Below are 13,965 nucleotides of genomic sequence, written 5' to 3'. Positions count from 1 at the left end.
TTTACTCTTTCCCTTTGAGACCTCCCAGAGGGAAAGAGCAAAGAATTGGTAAGTATGTGTACAGTATTTAATATAAAGCAACAAAAGTCAGATGATTGGAACAGAACACATTGTACAACTGCACAACATTCACCTCTCTCTACTGATTAATGGAATGCTATCTGACACCATTATCCTTATTTCACCAAGGAAGACAGGCAGCAAAATGAACAAATGACTATGAAATACTGTGTTCTGCTATGCATCTAGGCTGAACAAGTCATACGATAATTCAATACTGTACTTTTCTCCTTACCGTTAGGGAAAGAGCCATGCAGACAAAAGTGAAATTCTTGATGTTGGTTTTAGTCACTACATTACCACTGTTCGCCATTTTATTGCTAGGATTAGTCTAGAAAAAGCAGAAAAAATATTTTAGTTTTGTGCCATATAAAAAAAATTAAACAAATGCCATCTGTTTTACTATGTATTCAATTTATTAAGTTAACACTTTAGATTGAAATCTCTGTTTCTGACCCCTCAAGACATGCAAACAAGAAGTGAAATAGTTTGGACAAACTTAGGAAAGACTTTAAGGGTATTTTGCTTTCATAAGAATCTGATTGTAACTACCTCTGGAAATATGCAAAGTTGCTCTGAACAGACGACTTAATGTATCACTTACCAAAATTGGGGAAAAAACCCTGAAACATACATTTTAGTGTTTGATACACCACTAACAATCAGTGTGTCAAACTTCTTGTTTGAATAAAAATGTACGTTTCCTCATGTAGTCATTGTATAGATCTTTACATGTAGTAGCTGGCTATGACTGCTATCTCCTCTCCTACATTTTCACTGCCCTGTTCCTGGCTGCTATAAAACTATTGTGGTTTATAGTTGTGGTAGAGCTGCCAGTGAGTATAGGGGGCGGCTAAACAAGAATGTTGTACAACTTGTACCATTTGCAAAGTGCCGTAGACCACTATTGGACAATAGGTTCTTTTCATTAGAAAAACCAAACAAACTGAGAATTATTTACAGCGTGGCACAAGTTTCTCTACAAATAGAAAAAGATCGGAACATATTCTGAGAATTACATCCAGCAGACAAAGGCCAGAATTCACAGGGTAAATGCATATTGAGTTGTACCGGCACTAAATGACTCCTGACCACACATCTCAGATATTTGCAAAATTGGGATTAAAAAAGCCCTGCTTCCGATCAGTGTAAACACCACCCAAAAACTCCTCCCAATCTGCCCAATCACCTATTATCGGACCAAACATGCACACTTTCTAGTAAAATTGGACCATCTAATTGTTTGAATTGAACAACTAATCAGATACAGGATTAGCTGTTCCAGGCATATGATTTACTTAGTGCTGACTTGAACTGGTAACTGGATATGTGTGAGGTGTTATGTTTCTCTTTTTTAAGATTAATTTTTTCCTGTCAGGCTTGGAAAAATTAAAAGTACAGTAAGCACTGGACCACTGGAATCAAGAAACCCGAAGACATGCCTACTATTCTAAACTTTGTATATAGGAAGTAGAAACAAAGCTTAAATGAAAGTAAACAAATGCAATGCGACTAAATTAAAAACATAAAAATTAAAAATCTGCATAACATTTTTTTTTACCATTATTTCAAAATATATGTATACTGTAAAACATTCATACTTTAAAAGTAATAAAAGGGAATTATACACTGAAATATGCTAGTTACACAAGCTCTCCATTTTAATTAGTAGTTGTCATAAAGATCTCTGAAAGCGAGGGGTACTGAACAGTATTAAGTTAACATGAGTTAGATTGGCAATAAAAATAGGAATTTGAAACAGAAGTCTATAGTTTATCTTATTTCACCTTATCAAAGGCAGGATAGACAGCACGGATCTCTGTTAGCCAACCATATGGCATGTGTCCAACAGGATATGTAGCCGTAAGAATCGCCACTGCCTGTGAATAAAGAGATGGATATACATAAATACTGTAGCAAGCTGCAGACACAATCTTCCATGACATCTACAGCCAATACATGCCCTGCTCTCTTCTGCTATACCATGAATCAATCACCATATGAAACTGAAATATTACTGAAGTCATGACACATGTGCGTGCATATAGCAGACACAGATAATGGCAATGAGTAGGACAAGTGTCTCTTACTATAAGGTTCCTGTAACCCTAACTCTAGCAACACCAGAATTAGGTGGGAGCCAGAACCTGCACCAGAATCTGGTGCAAGACAGGTGCTGACTCCCCTATGGTATTAGAAGGATATAGACAATGCTCTGGGGGTAAGTGTGTTATGGAGAGACTAAACATGTTTATGACTGTCTAAAGTAGGGAGATGGAGTGCTGTGCTGCCTGTTACTAGCTGAATAGTAAAAACAGACTCACATGGCTCCCTGGCTGCTCTTCAATTTAGATATGGAGTAACAAAATACTTGGTTACTCTATAACCCACCTACCTCAGAGAAGGGAAAGGAATTACATACAGGAGGTAATGGATGATGACAAAATTACTTGTAGGGGAAGAATGAATTACATGTGAGGGAAACAAAGAGAAGTTAATTGTATGGGTGCAGAGTAAGGGGAGAAATTGATTAGGGGCAGCATCAGCTGCACCCACTGTGTAGTAGCCCTGCTCCCTCCTTTGCATCAGCAATCACATTATTTCTCGTTGGGATGTATATGTAGGAATTCATCTTCCTCACATGGAGATTGTGACTGACCATTTCAACCCTACACGTAACCAGAAATTTTATAGCACAGGACAACATATATTTACCCATGAGAGTAGTTGCCAGAGGATTTGTTATTCTGTAGGATCGTCATTAACTCTAGGAGTATTCCCTTCCCCCTTACAATTGTTAACACTCCCATCATTGGTGTTGCACCGAAACCCCTGCTGCTTCTTACCTTTGCAGGGGGGAGATGGGGGCAGCAACTTCTGCTTCTCAGAATGTGAGTGGGGCTTGGCTGTTACCACATAGCCATGCACACAGTCCTACTTCATCACAGACATGAAGAACCAACAGATGGCTGTTACTTCTTCTCAATGTCAGTGGTAGGCGTTCTGTGTGGGGGCACTGCAGGGGCATTAAAACACTGGTTAAGTTGCTTTATGTCACTTATTTAGTGTTTTAAGTGGCCCCTTAACCATTTGGACCCTGGGCAACAGTCTAGGTTTGTCTAATGGTTTTGCCAGTACTGGATGCTTGGAAACTACATAAATTTCACACAGAATTCAGCAAAATGTCCTTATTATTCTACATATTTTGTAGTTTATTAAGGATTAAACATCTTCTCATTTTTATTTTTTCTGCAGTCCTGCATGAGAAACAGTTTCCATTTTGGATAGGATTGCATACATATATTATTCTGAAAAATCCATATATTCATCGATGCTGAAAAAAAAATAATTTGTTACTCTTTAACTACAACTATCTGTATACTAGAGCACATTAAAAAAAACCCTGTATTTCTTAAAAGTCCTATAGCCTGACTTACCTCTGTGGCTGCAGCACTGCCACCTAGGTCACGGGAAACAAAGAGGTTCACAATGGGTCTGCTGATCCGCTGAGTGGCTAATATAAGCGCTAACGGCCACCAAAAACTCAGCATCTTTTTTATGGTGGCATCTCCCTGCAGAGAGAAACACATTCTGTTAGAACAAAGAACAGACCGCTGAGAAGCACAACAGTGAATGATTGTTGGCCTCATTACATTTCATTTTACAGTGTTAAAGTCCTACAACAAAAAACAGCTCATAAATAGATGATAAAAAGTGCAGAATAGAAGAGTTTACATGCTCAGTGCATCTGCTGGACCAGATTTATTGTGTCATAAAACAGATGTGCGTTAAATAGTGTAAGATCATCTATACGTGAATCAGATACAAAGTACGTGCATGAAACAGGACGGCAGGATCTTATACAAGCAGTTGCTGAAGTAACATGAGATCAGCTTAAATTCAGCTGATATCTGGAAATGTAATTAATTAAGTTAAGCATTATAAACTGAATAACAGATCTTTCACTCCAGTGGTAACTTATAGTGTTGTAAATGGTAAGTACCAGTTAATGAATTTCGGGGAAGTATTAAAAGACTGTTATTAAAATTAAAAAAGTAAATTAAAAAAGTATTAAAATATTTCTGACATATATGAACAAACATCTAAAACTAAAAATATCCCTTTTTATGCAACGTTAGCTGGGAGTCTTTATCAGCTTAGTGATTTCGTTTTTTTCAGTACCCACTAAGACATCCCAACTATAGTGAACCCCTGTAATCAGTCATAAGTCTAACAGAGAGAAACAGAAATGGGAAAAAATAATATTTTCTAAAATGAACCAATATTGCATCTTTTCTGTTGAGAATTTAGTATTACTATGTCTTTTAATTCACATTTTAAAGTTGACCTTTCTCCATTATATAAAGTTATGAGCTAGTATATACTAAGTTAAAATATTTCATAAAAAAAAACCCAGAGTAGCTAATAATATCTATCTGTGATATCAAAAGAGATAACATCCAGTTTAGTCTGTCTCCTGCCAATAAAATTACCAATTCCAATTACTATTCTGCGTAAACTATAAAAATGATTCTGTAATCTGCAGATGAATGCACAGTGCATGCACCATGGCCCTGAATGAAGCCTGGATGCACACAGACATAACAGATACAGATAACATGATATTGACAGAACACACCAATCCCAGTGGCTCCCTGATTATCTTGTAAGCACAGGCTTTTAAAAGCTACTGCTGCATAACAAATGCCATAGAAGCCCTTACAGCTGCTATTGTGCTTGGAGACATTAAGCTAGCTTTATATGGGCACTTTGTGTGCCCTTGGATGTTAGCCTGGGGAAAATGCTACATTCCTGACACACAAGTATTGCTTTTCTCCGGGAACAAATTAGTGTAGGAACTTCGCGCTTACTCGCATGCTATGTGCTATAGATTTGTGGGCGTGTCTGCTCTCAGAGAGCAATGTTATGTTGTTATGTAGGAAGGTGAGGGGCTATGTGGCTCTTTTATTCATAGATATGACACTGCTGCGTCGGGAAGGGGGTTGGGCACAAATGTCTTTATGAGTTGTCACAGAGTTGTTCCATTTATGATCTATCTTGGAATACCTGTACTCTGTTTATTGTCTCATACATACCCCTAGCTCTGGTCCACTGCTTTCAGGAATCTTATCATGTATGTTCTTGTAGTATCCCAAACACAATGTGGTACAGCGCACAAGTGCTCCTATATACAAGGACAAGATTGGAATAAGAAGCGGCTCCCTGCATTCCAAGTGACTGTGGAGAAGAATGGCAACAAACACAACCTACAAAGAACGAAAATAAAAAGTAGCATTTATTATTAATGAATATAAATGAAACAGCATGCACAGAGTGTGTACCTGCAAAGAAGACCAACATCAATAATTTAAGAAATCTTTTCATTGTATGCAGCTGAAAATAAATACAATTTGATGCCATTTAATGTATTTGCTGTAAATAAGGACTACTGTTTTGCTCTTTTCATATTACAAGATAAAATGAAGTATTTCCTAAAAAAGTTCAAATATTTTTGAATAGGAGCAACATAAAAACATACTAGTGCATACTAGGTAAATAGGGTTTAAGTACCAAGAATGGGCAACATATGGCCATAACACAATTGAATTGAAAATACCTATAGAGTGATAGAAGAATAGTAAGCTGGTGTTCCCAACCAGTTTGAACAAATCGAAAAGTACTTATCAGTGCAGCCAGTATGTTGATAAAATAATTTTCTGCTTCGTTACTCTACTGCTGAAAGTTTCAGCTGAATTGGTACCCTTCTTATTTCTTACACAAACTAGCATATGCATTTGGATATGAGAAGTATATGCTGAATGACATATCTTGTCACTTTTGTCATAATTAGAAATACCAACAAAGTAGAATGCCTTGGATAAGACCTGAAGCAGTGAAACGCAGTCACAAAGCTAGAAGTATTCTCAGAGCATCTAACATTTTGACAGCAGTAAGGTGTGAATGAGCAGAATGTTTTCACAGAAATCAATGATACTCGTGACAGCTATATTTTCCAGGCAGACCACATAGGATTATAAGTGTTAACAAAACCTGCCCGTGCCTGGAACGCATATAATATATTTTACTAAACTTACAAACGTTGGGAAACTACCACTTATAACTCCTATATGTTTAACTTGTGGATATTTTACTTATTGTTGGCTACTTATTGTTTATTTATTTCAAACATGTTTCGTGCTATGCCCAGATGCATTAGTTATTCTTGTACTGTTTGATATGTTTTGTGATTATTTGTTTGAGCTTTGTTACCCCAATAAAGTTTCTAAAAAAAAAACAATTCAAAAAATTTGTGTTAAACTATTCACGCTAGAAAGCCACTATCTCTGGTGCTCATTTGCCCTGCACCCATGGGGTGCTAATCAGATCATGCAGCAGATATTCTTCTGCAGAATGGCAAAAAAAAATGTTGCCATTGCTAGTTTCTCAGTTGCTACTAGCAGGAAGGTGTTGCTATGTTTATATGCGGATTACATTTTTAGACATGGGTGGGCCCCACACATTGGTGGGTGTTGGTGATCTGTCTCATTTGTCCACTGATTAAAGTGGCATAGCTTAATGTCAGACATGCCCCAAGCTGTTGTATTGTGAGAGAATTGTCAGCAATTGTCTACAATTTGACTGTCTCTCAGAGATAAAGGGATTATTAGGAAGATAAAACAAATAGAAATGTACTAAATGGATAGCTCTGCAAGATAGAATGGAATTACTAGACCACCCATACAGGCTCTATTGGGTACCCGGATTACGAGAACAGCCCCGCCATTCCTTAGACAGGCCCTGTTGGATTGGAATATCATGGATTGGAATATCATTCCCTTGGACTGGTATATGTTAACGGTACCCTTAAATCTTTTGCTCAGCTGCAGATGGACTTCCCCATACCAAACTGCCTCTTTTATAACTACCTCCAGCTTTGCCATGCTTATTGGCTCAGTTTGGTAGCACTCCCCTTATTTTTAGACCAGACCGTCTCCACTCGCTTTTCTGGCAGGTGGGTTCCACTAATATCATATCCATACTTAATGCTAACGTTCTTTCTCTTCTTCCACTACTGATAATTTAAAGGGATTACGCCTAGGCTGGGAGACGTGTCTGGGTCCTGCAACTGATAAGGACTGGAGCTTTATGTGGGACAGCGCTAGAGAGGCTACCTCCTGTACCTGCTGCAGACAAATTCAGCTATATATACTGCATATATTATTCTCCACATAGGCTGCTCCAGATGGGTCCCAGATCAGATGCTAAATGCCCGAAATGTGAAGGTGGCCCCGCTACCTTCTGGCACCTGCTGTGGAGCTGTTCCTGTAGTTGGGAATTTTTGGTCACTGGTGGTGTCGGGCATACAAGATACTGGTATTTGGGTTCCACTGCTGTTTCCCAGGATATGTGTGTTTGGTTTTGGATTTGATCTGATCTTGGGTAGCTGCGTGACCAGATACCTTCTTAATCTCCTTGCCTTGGCTAAGGTCATTATTGTTAGAACGTGCATAGCTCAGGAGGGACCTGATTTTGATAGCTGGGTGGTCCTGGTTAACGATACTGTGGGGCATGAGAGATTACGCATCAGTACCAAAATGCTATGCCCAAATACTTCAAGGTATGAGCCAGATGGGCTAAGTCAAAATATGTAGTTCAGTCCTTAGCTGCTGATTTCGATCCTGGATGAAGAGCCTCTCTACCCCTTTCCTTCCTTCCCCTCCCACATAATTGATTATGGATTCCTAGCTGTCGCTGATCAGGGGCACTTACTCCGCTAACTTTCCTGTGGTTTGCCAACTTCCCCTATAGATATAAGGACAAGTGAGGTAGACATGTTTAAGTTATTTAATGCATCACATTAATGATCTGTTGATAGTAGCCTCCTTTGCATTGCTTAATATGTTCTATTTTACATGCCTATTTATCAAGTGTGGTTTGAGACGTACATTGGAACTATGCTTTGTTTTGTTTTTTTTTAGCTTTTCTGTTTTGTTTCAAAAATTTTATAAAAATATTTCAATTTAAAAAAAATGTAATTATTTTTAAAATACAAGGACATTATATTCTTATAGCTATGTGTATTTATTTTACATATTATATTATACACAGTAAAACCTCTATGTGTATATAACCGTGTTAAAGTATGTACTGTATAAATCGCTGGCCGGACAGTTGGTCTTGCAAAAATCATTTAAACGTGTATAGTGTGTGTGCATGAATCGCCCAACTGATTGGACCTTCAGTCGTAAGTACAATCGTTGTAGATAACACATTGTTCGGAAAATTCTGCAGTGTGTACCCAGCCTTGCTAGTACTATCATACAATCCAAGTAAAGTCTTATAACAAGAAAATTTGTATACATTCTCTTCTTAATGCTTACATTAGGCAAAGGGAAAATAAACAGTCAGTCTATTCCTTGTTTTATAAACATACTCATAAAAACCTAAGCATGTACATAATCACTGCAAAAAACTGAAATAACCATTTTAAATATATTTAAGGAAGCCAAATGAATGGGCATTTGGGTCCTTTGAAAGTTTAATAATATACGGCTTCCATCAAGTACCATAGAAACATGATCAGTAAATAAAAAATATTTTTAAAAAGGGCCTTCAAAGAAATATGCTGCAAGGGCCATGATTTTGGGAAGGGAGTTTGGGACTTGTCCATTTATAGACAACAACAAATGAAAATAGATAAGTGTTTAAGTTGGATTAGTGGACATGCCTCCTTACAGTCCTGGCAGTCAAGACAAAGGTCCAGACTTTCGGGACAGTCATCATCATCATATATTTACAGTGTTCTCCACAGAAACTTTTGACAGCAAGGTGGCATTAAGATGTAGCTGGGTGGCGACAGTGTAATATTTTGCAATAAGAACAATAATAATAATAATGAAAAAAATTGATGGATGTTATTACCAGCACTTGTTATTTATAAAGACTCTGAAGGTTAATTCCCACTTGCTGGCTGAACACACTTCTTTTTTGTTTTTGTTTAATAATGAACACATTTTTTCATGCCTGGCAGTTGAACCTCTGTCTGTCTGAACTGGTCAGACTGGTGGTCTGTGGTCAAACACACTCTGCTGGCTGCAGTGCTCACACAGTGAATACTATAGTAGGATAAACAATGGTTTGTCCTATTGTATTATGACTCCTTCTGACTTCATGAGCCTGGTGGCAAGTAAAAACAGCCGGGTGGAGCGCCCGGGAAATAGGTCCTGGGGAGAACATTGATTTAGATAGTGCCAGCAAATTCCGTAGCACTTTACAATTGGGATCAACACAGAGAGAAAGGTAAAATGGCCTTGCTCTCAAGCTTACAATCTATAGAACAATGGGAGTCTGATACATGAGTTCAAGTTCCACATTTTGCATATTGGTCCAGCCAGAATTCAGAGTTAAAGAATGCCTAGTGGGCCATATGATCCAGATCACAGTCCCCTAAATCAGGACATTTGGGAAGTATGCAGTATTGATTGGATCGGCTTGGATACTGAGCAGAAATGGCAGAAAGATGTCTTTACAAACCCAGGAAGTATACAGTATTTATGGCTGCCTATTCTCCCGTTATGTGTGGGAGATTAGGGATTAGGGTGAAGCATCTCAGACTCCTTGGAGAGCAGGCAATTATTCGGCAAGAGTGCAAACCTTACGCCTTATGCCTTGCCCACAGATGTTGTCACTGCAGAAATCATCTCTGGGCAATGACACATATTATCATAATCACAAAGTGATGTGCAGGCTGCTGTAAATCACCACATCATGCCCACATCTACTTCTCCCTCTGGGAGAAACGCAGGCTTTCTCGGCAGTCCGGGACAGCTCCCAGAAATCAGGGGGCATCTCGGACATCTCTTGGACTCCCGGGAGAGCAGTGCAACCTCCCTCATCCTGCCCATTTACTTGAAGTGAATGTGGGCGTGGCTTAGTGACCCAATCTACAGTGAATCGCATCATCCTGGCACCGCCACCCGCTGTAACAGACCAAAAATTGTGTCATTTAGCAGAGGGGGTATGGCTTAATGACGCAGTTCACATGGTCACACCCCAAGGACTCGGCAGTGAGAACTTCCCTACCGGAGGAGTGATCACAAATGTCGGCAAGTATGAGTTATATAAACTTTAGAATTAATTGCAGTAGGCATGTATTTTTTATAGCATTTGAGAATTGATTACTTGGAAAGGATGCATACAGTTCAAAAAGCAGCTGCTGGATTTTGCAAAGGCTCAATATATGTTGCAGTGGGTAACTTGCAACCACATTCATACCTGTGTATACATATGTACATGCAAATTATGTGCACAGAGCTCATGCTGTTTACATATATCTGCAAATATTGCCACAAATCTTTGTTATATACATAAATAACGTTGCAAGTCACTGTAAAAGGCTGTAAATGGATTATATAATGCAGACAGTAGAAAGTGGAAATCTATGCTCCTCCCTATACTCACAAATAGGGTGAAAGATATGCACACATCTTGTGATATTTATATAGTTTCAACAAGCCCCTACATAGGCTATAAACAGACTATATTTTGCAATGTGAAGTGATTGCCAACATGTGCTCCTCTGTACACATAGCCACAGGATGATTATAAGTATAGATCTTGTGTTATTTACATAAGAGTTACAACATGTCCATTTGCAGACTTTAAACAGGTTACATATTCAGTTAATAGCTGGCGGCAGGTATATTAAGAGGAGATAAAGACTGGACTCTAATGGCTGAGCTAGCTTGCCATTCCATATGTACTTGGAAGATTTGAGCCACATCCCCTAAGTATATAGGGGCACCTTTTACGGTTGTTTGAGTCCTAATGTCAGGATAATTAGGAAAGCATTACTAAATTAAAAATTCACAGGTTTATTCATTAGTTTAGCAAATGAGTGGTTTTCTGTTCTGTTGCTGGGTTGAAATACGATAAGTATGCAGCCATGACTGATTCTGTTAAATATTGGTGGGGGTTTTCTGTTTATTTAATGTATTCAGTTTATAGCATCATATCTGCATATAGGCTATGTAGCATACTAATATAGTCATTTTCTTTATGTTCTCAGTGACCTATTTGCCTGTCCATTACACTTTCTTACATGCACTAAGAAGCCGGGCATAAGTGGCTTCACTACCCATACTTTTTATGTGTAGCGAGACTGTTATCAATCCGTATTAGTTGTTTAATGGACCAATTAAATATATTTACAAGATCAGACACAAAGAATATAGAGAACACATGATGATAAAAAAAGACTTAATATATTCTTCAGCATCAATGGGGGTTTCTTCCTTTTTATATCTGGTATATACCTAAAGAAATTTATGTAATTATTAGTTATGTAATTATATTCAAATCAATCTGTTACAGTTAATTATTCCACAGGTCATTAGGGAATCCATTAATGCATGGAATCTCTATGCTAGGTATTGGACACAACACCTGTTTGTTTTCAGGAGATGTCAATCTTATAAAATACTTTCTCAACCATCAATAAGAACATTACTTGATTTGCTTTGCAGATATTCATTAATTTTGTATTAAAAATGTAATATTGTTAAACTGAGACCTTACCATTAAAGATTCTCCCCCAACTCTCAGTATACTTAGTTGAATCCATGAAATATTTGGAAATACACTTGCAATTCCTAATCTATATCAACTCAACTATATTATTTTCTTTAAATAGAAAGTACATAAAACTACCTTTCAACCATGCATCTGATATCCATTTTTCATAGCCGTCCCCATACAAAGCATTACCTCCTTTTCAAAATCTCACTGGAGGGCACACAATTATGGTAGGCAATAACACACACAGACTCTGACAAGTGTGTTATGTGAAATGAGGGAAATTTTACAGTGCAGACAGAGCTCAGAAGGGTGTTCCAAAGCCTCTATGCTTCATTAAGCCTCTTCATTAACACCTCTAAGGGTGTTCCAAAGCCTCTATGCTATCATTAATTCCAGCCTGAAGAAACAAACCAAGGAACATGTAATTACCATGCTTCTTCTATCCTGCCACAGTGATTTACGGTAAAAAAACAACATTTTTAATGGGATTGCTATTTTAACCCTTCTATCTTTCTCAAGATTATTATCCAATTTGGATCAAATATAAAAGATTGACAAAATCAAAGCAATATTATCCAACAATTAACGTCAGTGCCACATCAAATGGTAAAATGGTCTTCTTTCAAGAGTTTAACATACCATTGTAATAGCCAGTGCATCAATATAATAAGCGCACCTCCTTCCTCCTCCCTCCCCTCCAAAGTTTAACTTTTTCTCTTTTTTCATTGCATTTGATAGTCATAATAACAGCAGACTCTATATTCACAGCAATCATGTTTATTTGTTATTTGTTGTTACCCCTTGACCAGCGGAAGTAGTATGGCATTTCCCAGTGATAGATTTTATATATATATATATATATATATATATATATATATATATATATATATAAAATCCTCTAACATTATTGTCACATCAGTACAATATAACATGCCTACCTGTGCTATGACATCAGAGATGGAGGCACATCCAACTAGAAAGCTGTGTTTGTGCTTAAGTAAAATGCCAGCATGTGTCCAGGCCTATGTAAAAGTCAAATAAAGGGGATAGGTAATCAGTGGATGATAAGTTTACACAATACTTAACAACAAATCTGCTGAATTTGGCCAATACGACTAAACATATTTTCCCTATTCTCGTTATTAGTACTTGTAATTTATATGGGCACCGCTTGTAGGTGGCACTCAAGAGCAACATTGCAATCCTGTTGTATTGATGGTATTTTGGAGGAACTGGGAATCTGAGTACTACCATCAATATCCTACTCACTTCAGTCACAACGCAAGACACCTCTTTATCACTTCAGGAGAAGTTTTCCCGTCTGTTAACTACTTCTGCAGGAAAGAACTGCAAGAAGCAGTGAACCCGCAGTGCAACACCTGGGCCTGCAGAGCGCTAGTGGAACAAACAATCAATGGTACTTGGGGACCGAAACAGGGTTTGAGGGGAGTGGAGGGCTATTTTTTAGAGAAGGAGGGAATATGGATTCTGGAATGTCAGGTGGACGGAGTTCATGTTTCATGTGGAGTCAGCAAAATTAACAAGTACATCATTACCTTATTGTTCAGGTATGCTTCTTCATTTGCAGTGCAAAGATTTTATGCTCATCAAATGTTAATAATTAGCTTTGATAATTAAAATGCTCATCAAAACTATACATGTATTTTACAAGATATAAAAAGACAAATAAATCACAAAAAAATCAACACTTCTATAAATTGGTTTAAGCACTAATAAGCAATGAAATACATTTATTTTTTACAATTATTGTATTATAACCTTATTTTTGGTGAGTTACACCCATCAGCTAAGGAAATATGGTCAAAAATCACAAAAAATTAACTTCTCTAAAATCATCCTCATGGGTACTTTTACATAATTGCTGAAATCCCACAAAATTATACTGTATTGCATTTATCTAACTCTCCCAGGTAAAGTGATGTGTTATTTTTGTATTATTGAAACAGCCTCCGGATTTGTCTTAGTACATGCCATGCAACCAGGAAGTGATATTGGTAAATGACAAATGCTGACGGTAGATGGAGTCTTGTGAAGGAACGCACTCCCCCTATATCCACTATGAAATGTCAAAAGTCAAGCTGTGATGTGACAATTAGATTCCACGATACTTACCATAGCATCCATAAAGGGGAAAGCTGCCAGGTAAAGGAAGGCCTTCCGTGTTTTATTTCCTACTGAATCGTCCACATGGTGAAGCTTATTAATAATATAATATCCCAGCTCACTGTATGCTGTGAATGGATATAAATAGAACAGACCATTTCAATTGTAAATTATAAGCAGTATAACATGATATAATTATAGTAA

At 37.6% G+C, this 13,965-nt stretch overlaps 1 protein-coding gene across 1 annotated transcript in view; it reads right to left on the bottom strand.

Annotated features, from left to right (window-relative positions):
• ANKH (ANKH inorganic pyrophosphate transport regulator) overlaps positions 1-13,965 on the bottom strand; it is an 82,639-nt gene that overhangs the window by 18,163 nt on the left and 50,511 nt on the right. Inside the window, exons 3-8 of the mRNA XM_075212923.1 lie at positions 13,771-13,889; positions 12,576-12,659; positions 5,157-5,327; positions 3,498-3,632; positions 1,848-1,940; positions 296-391 (exon numbers count right to left, since the gene is read on the bottom strand). Coding sequence (XP_075069024.1) covers positions 296-391; positions 1,848-1,940; positions 3,498-3,632; positions 5,157-5,327; positions 12,576-12,659; positions 13,771-13,889 — 698 coding nt within the window. The remainder of the gene's footprint in view (positions 1-295; positions 392-1,847; positions 1,941-3,497; positions 3,633-5,156; positions 5,328-12,575; positions 12,660-13,770; positions 13,890-13,965) is intronic.

The sequence above is a fragment of the Mixophyes fleayi genome, chromosome 5, assembly GCF_038048845.1.
Source record: "Mixophyes fleayi isolate aMixFle1 chromosome 5, aMixFle1.hap1, whole genome shotgun sequence".
Taxonomy (NCBI): domain Eukaryota; kingdom Metazoa; phylum Chordata; class Amphibia; order Anura; family Limnodynastidae; genus Mixophyes; species Mixophyes fleayi.
Note: the sequence above shows the minus strand (reverse complement) of the source record. Positions and strands in the feature narration are given on the sequence as shown.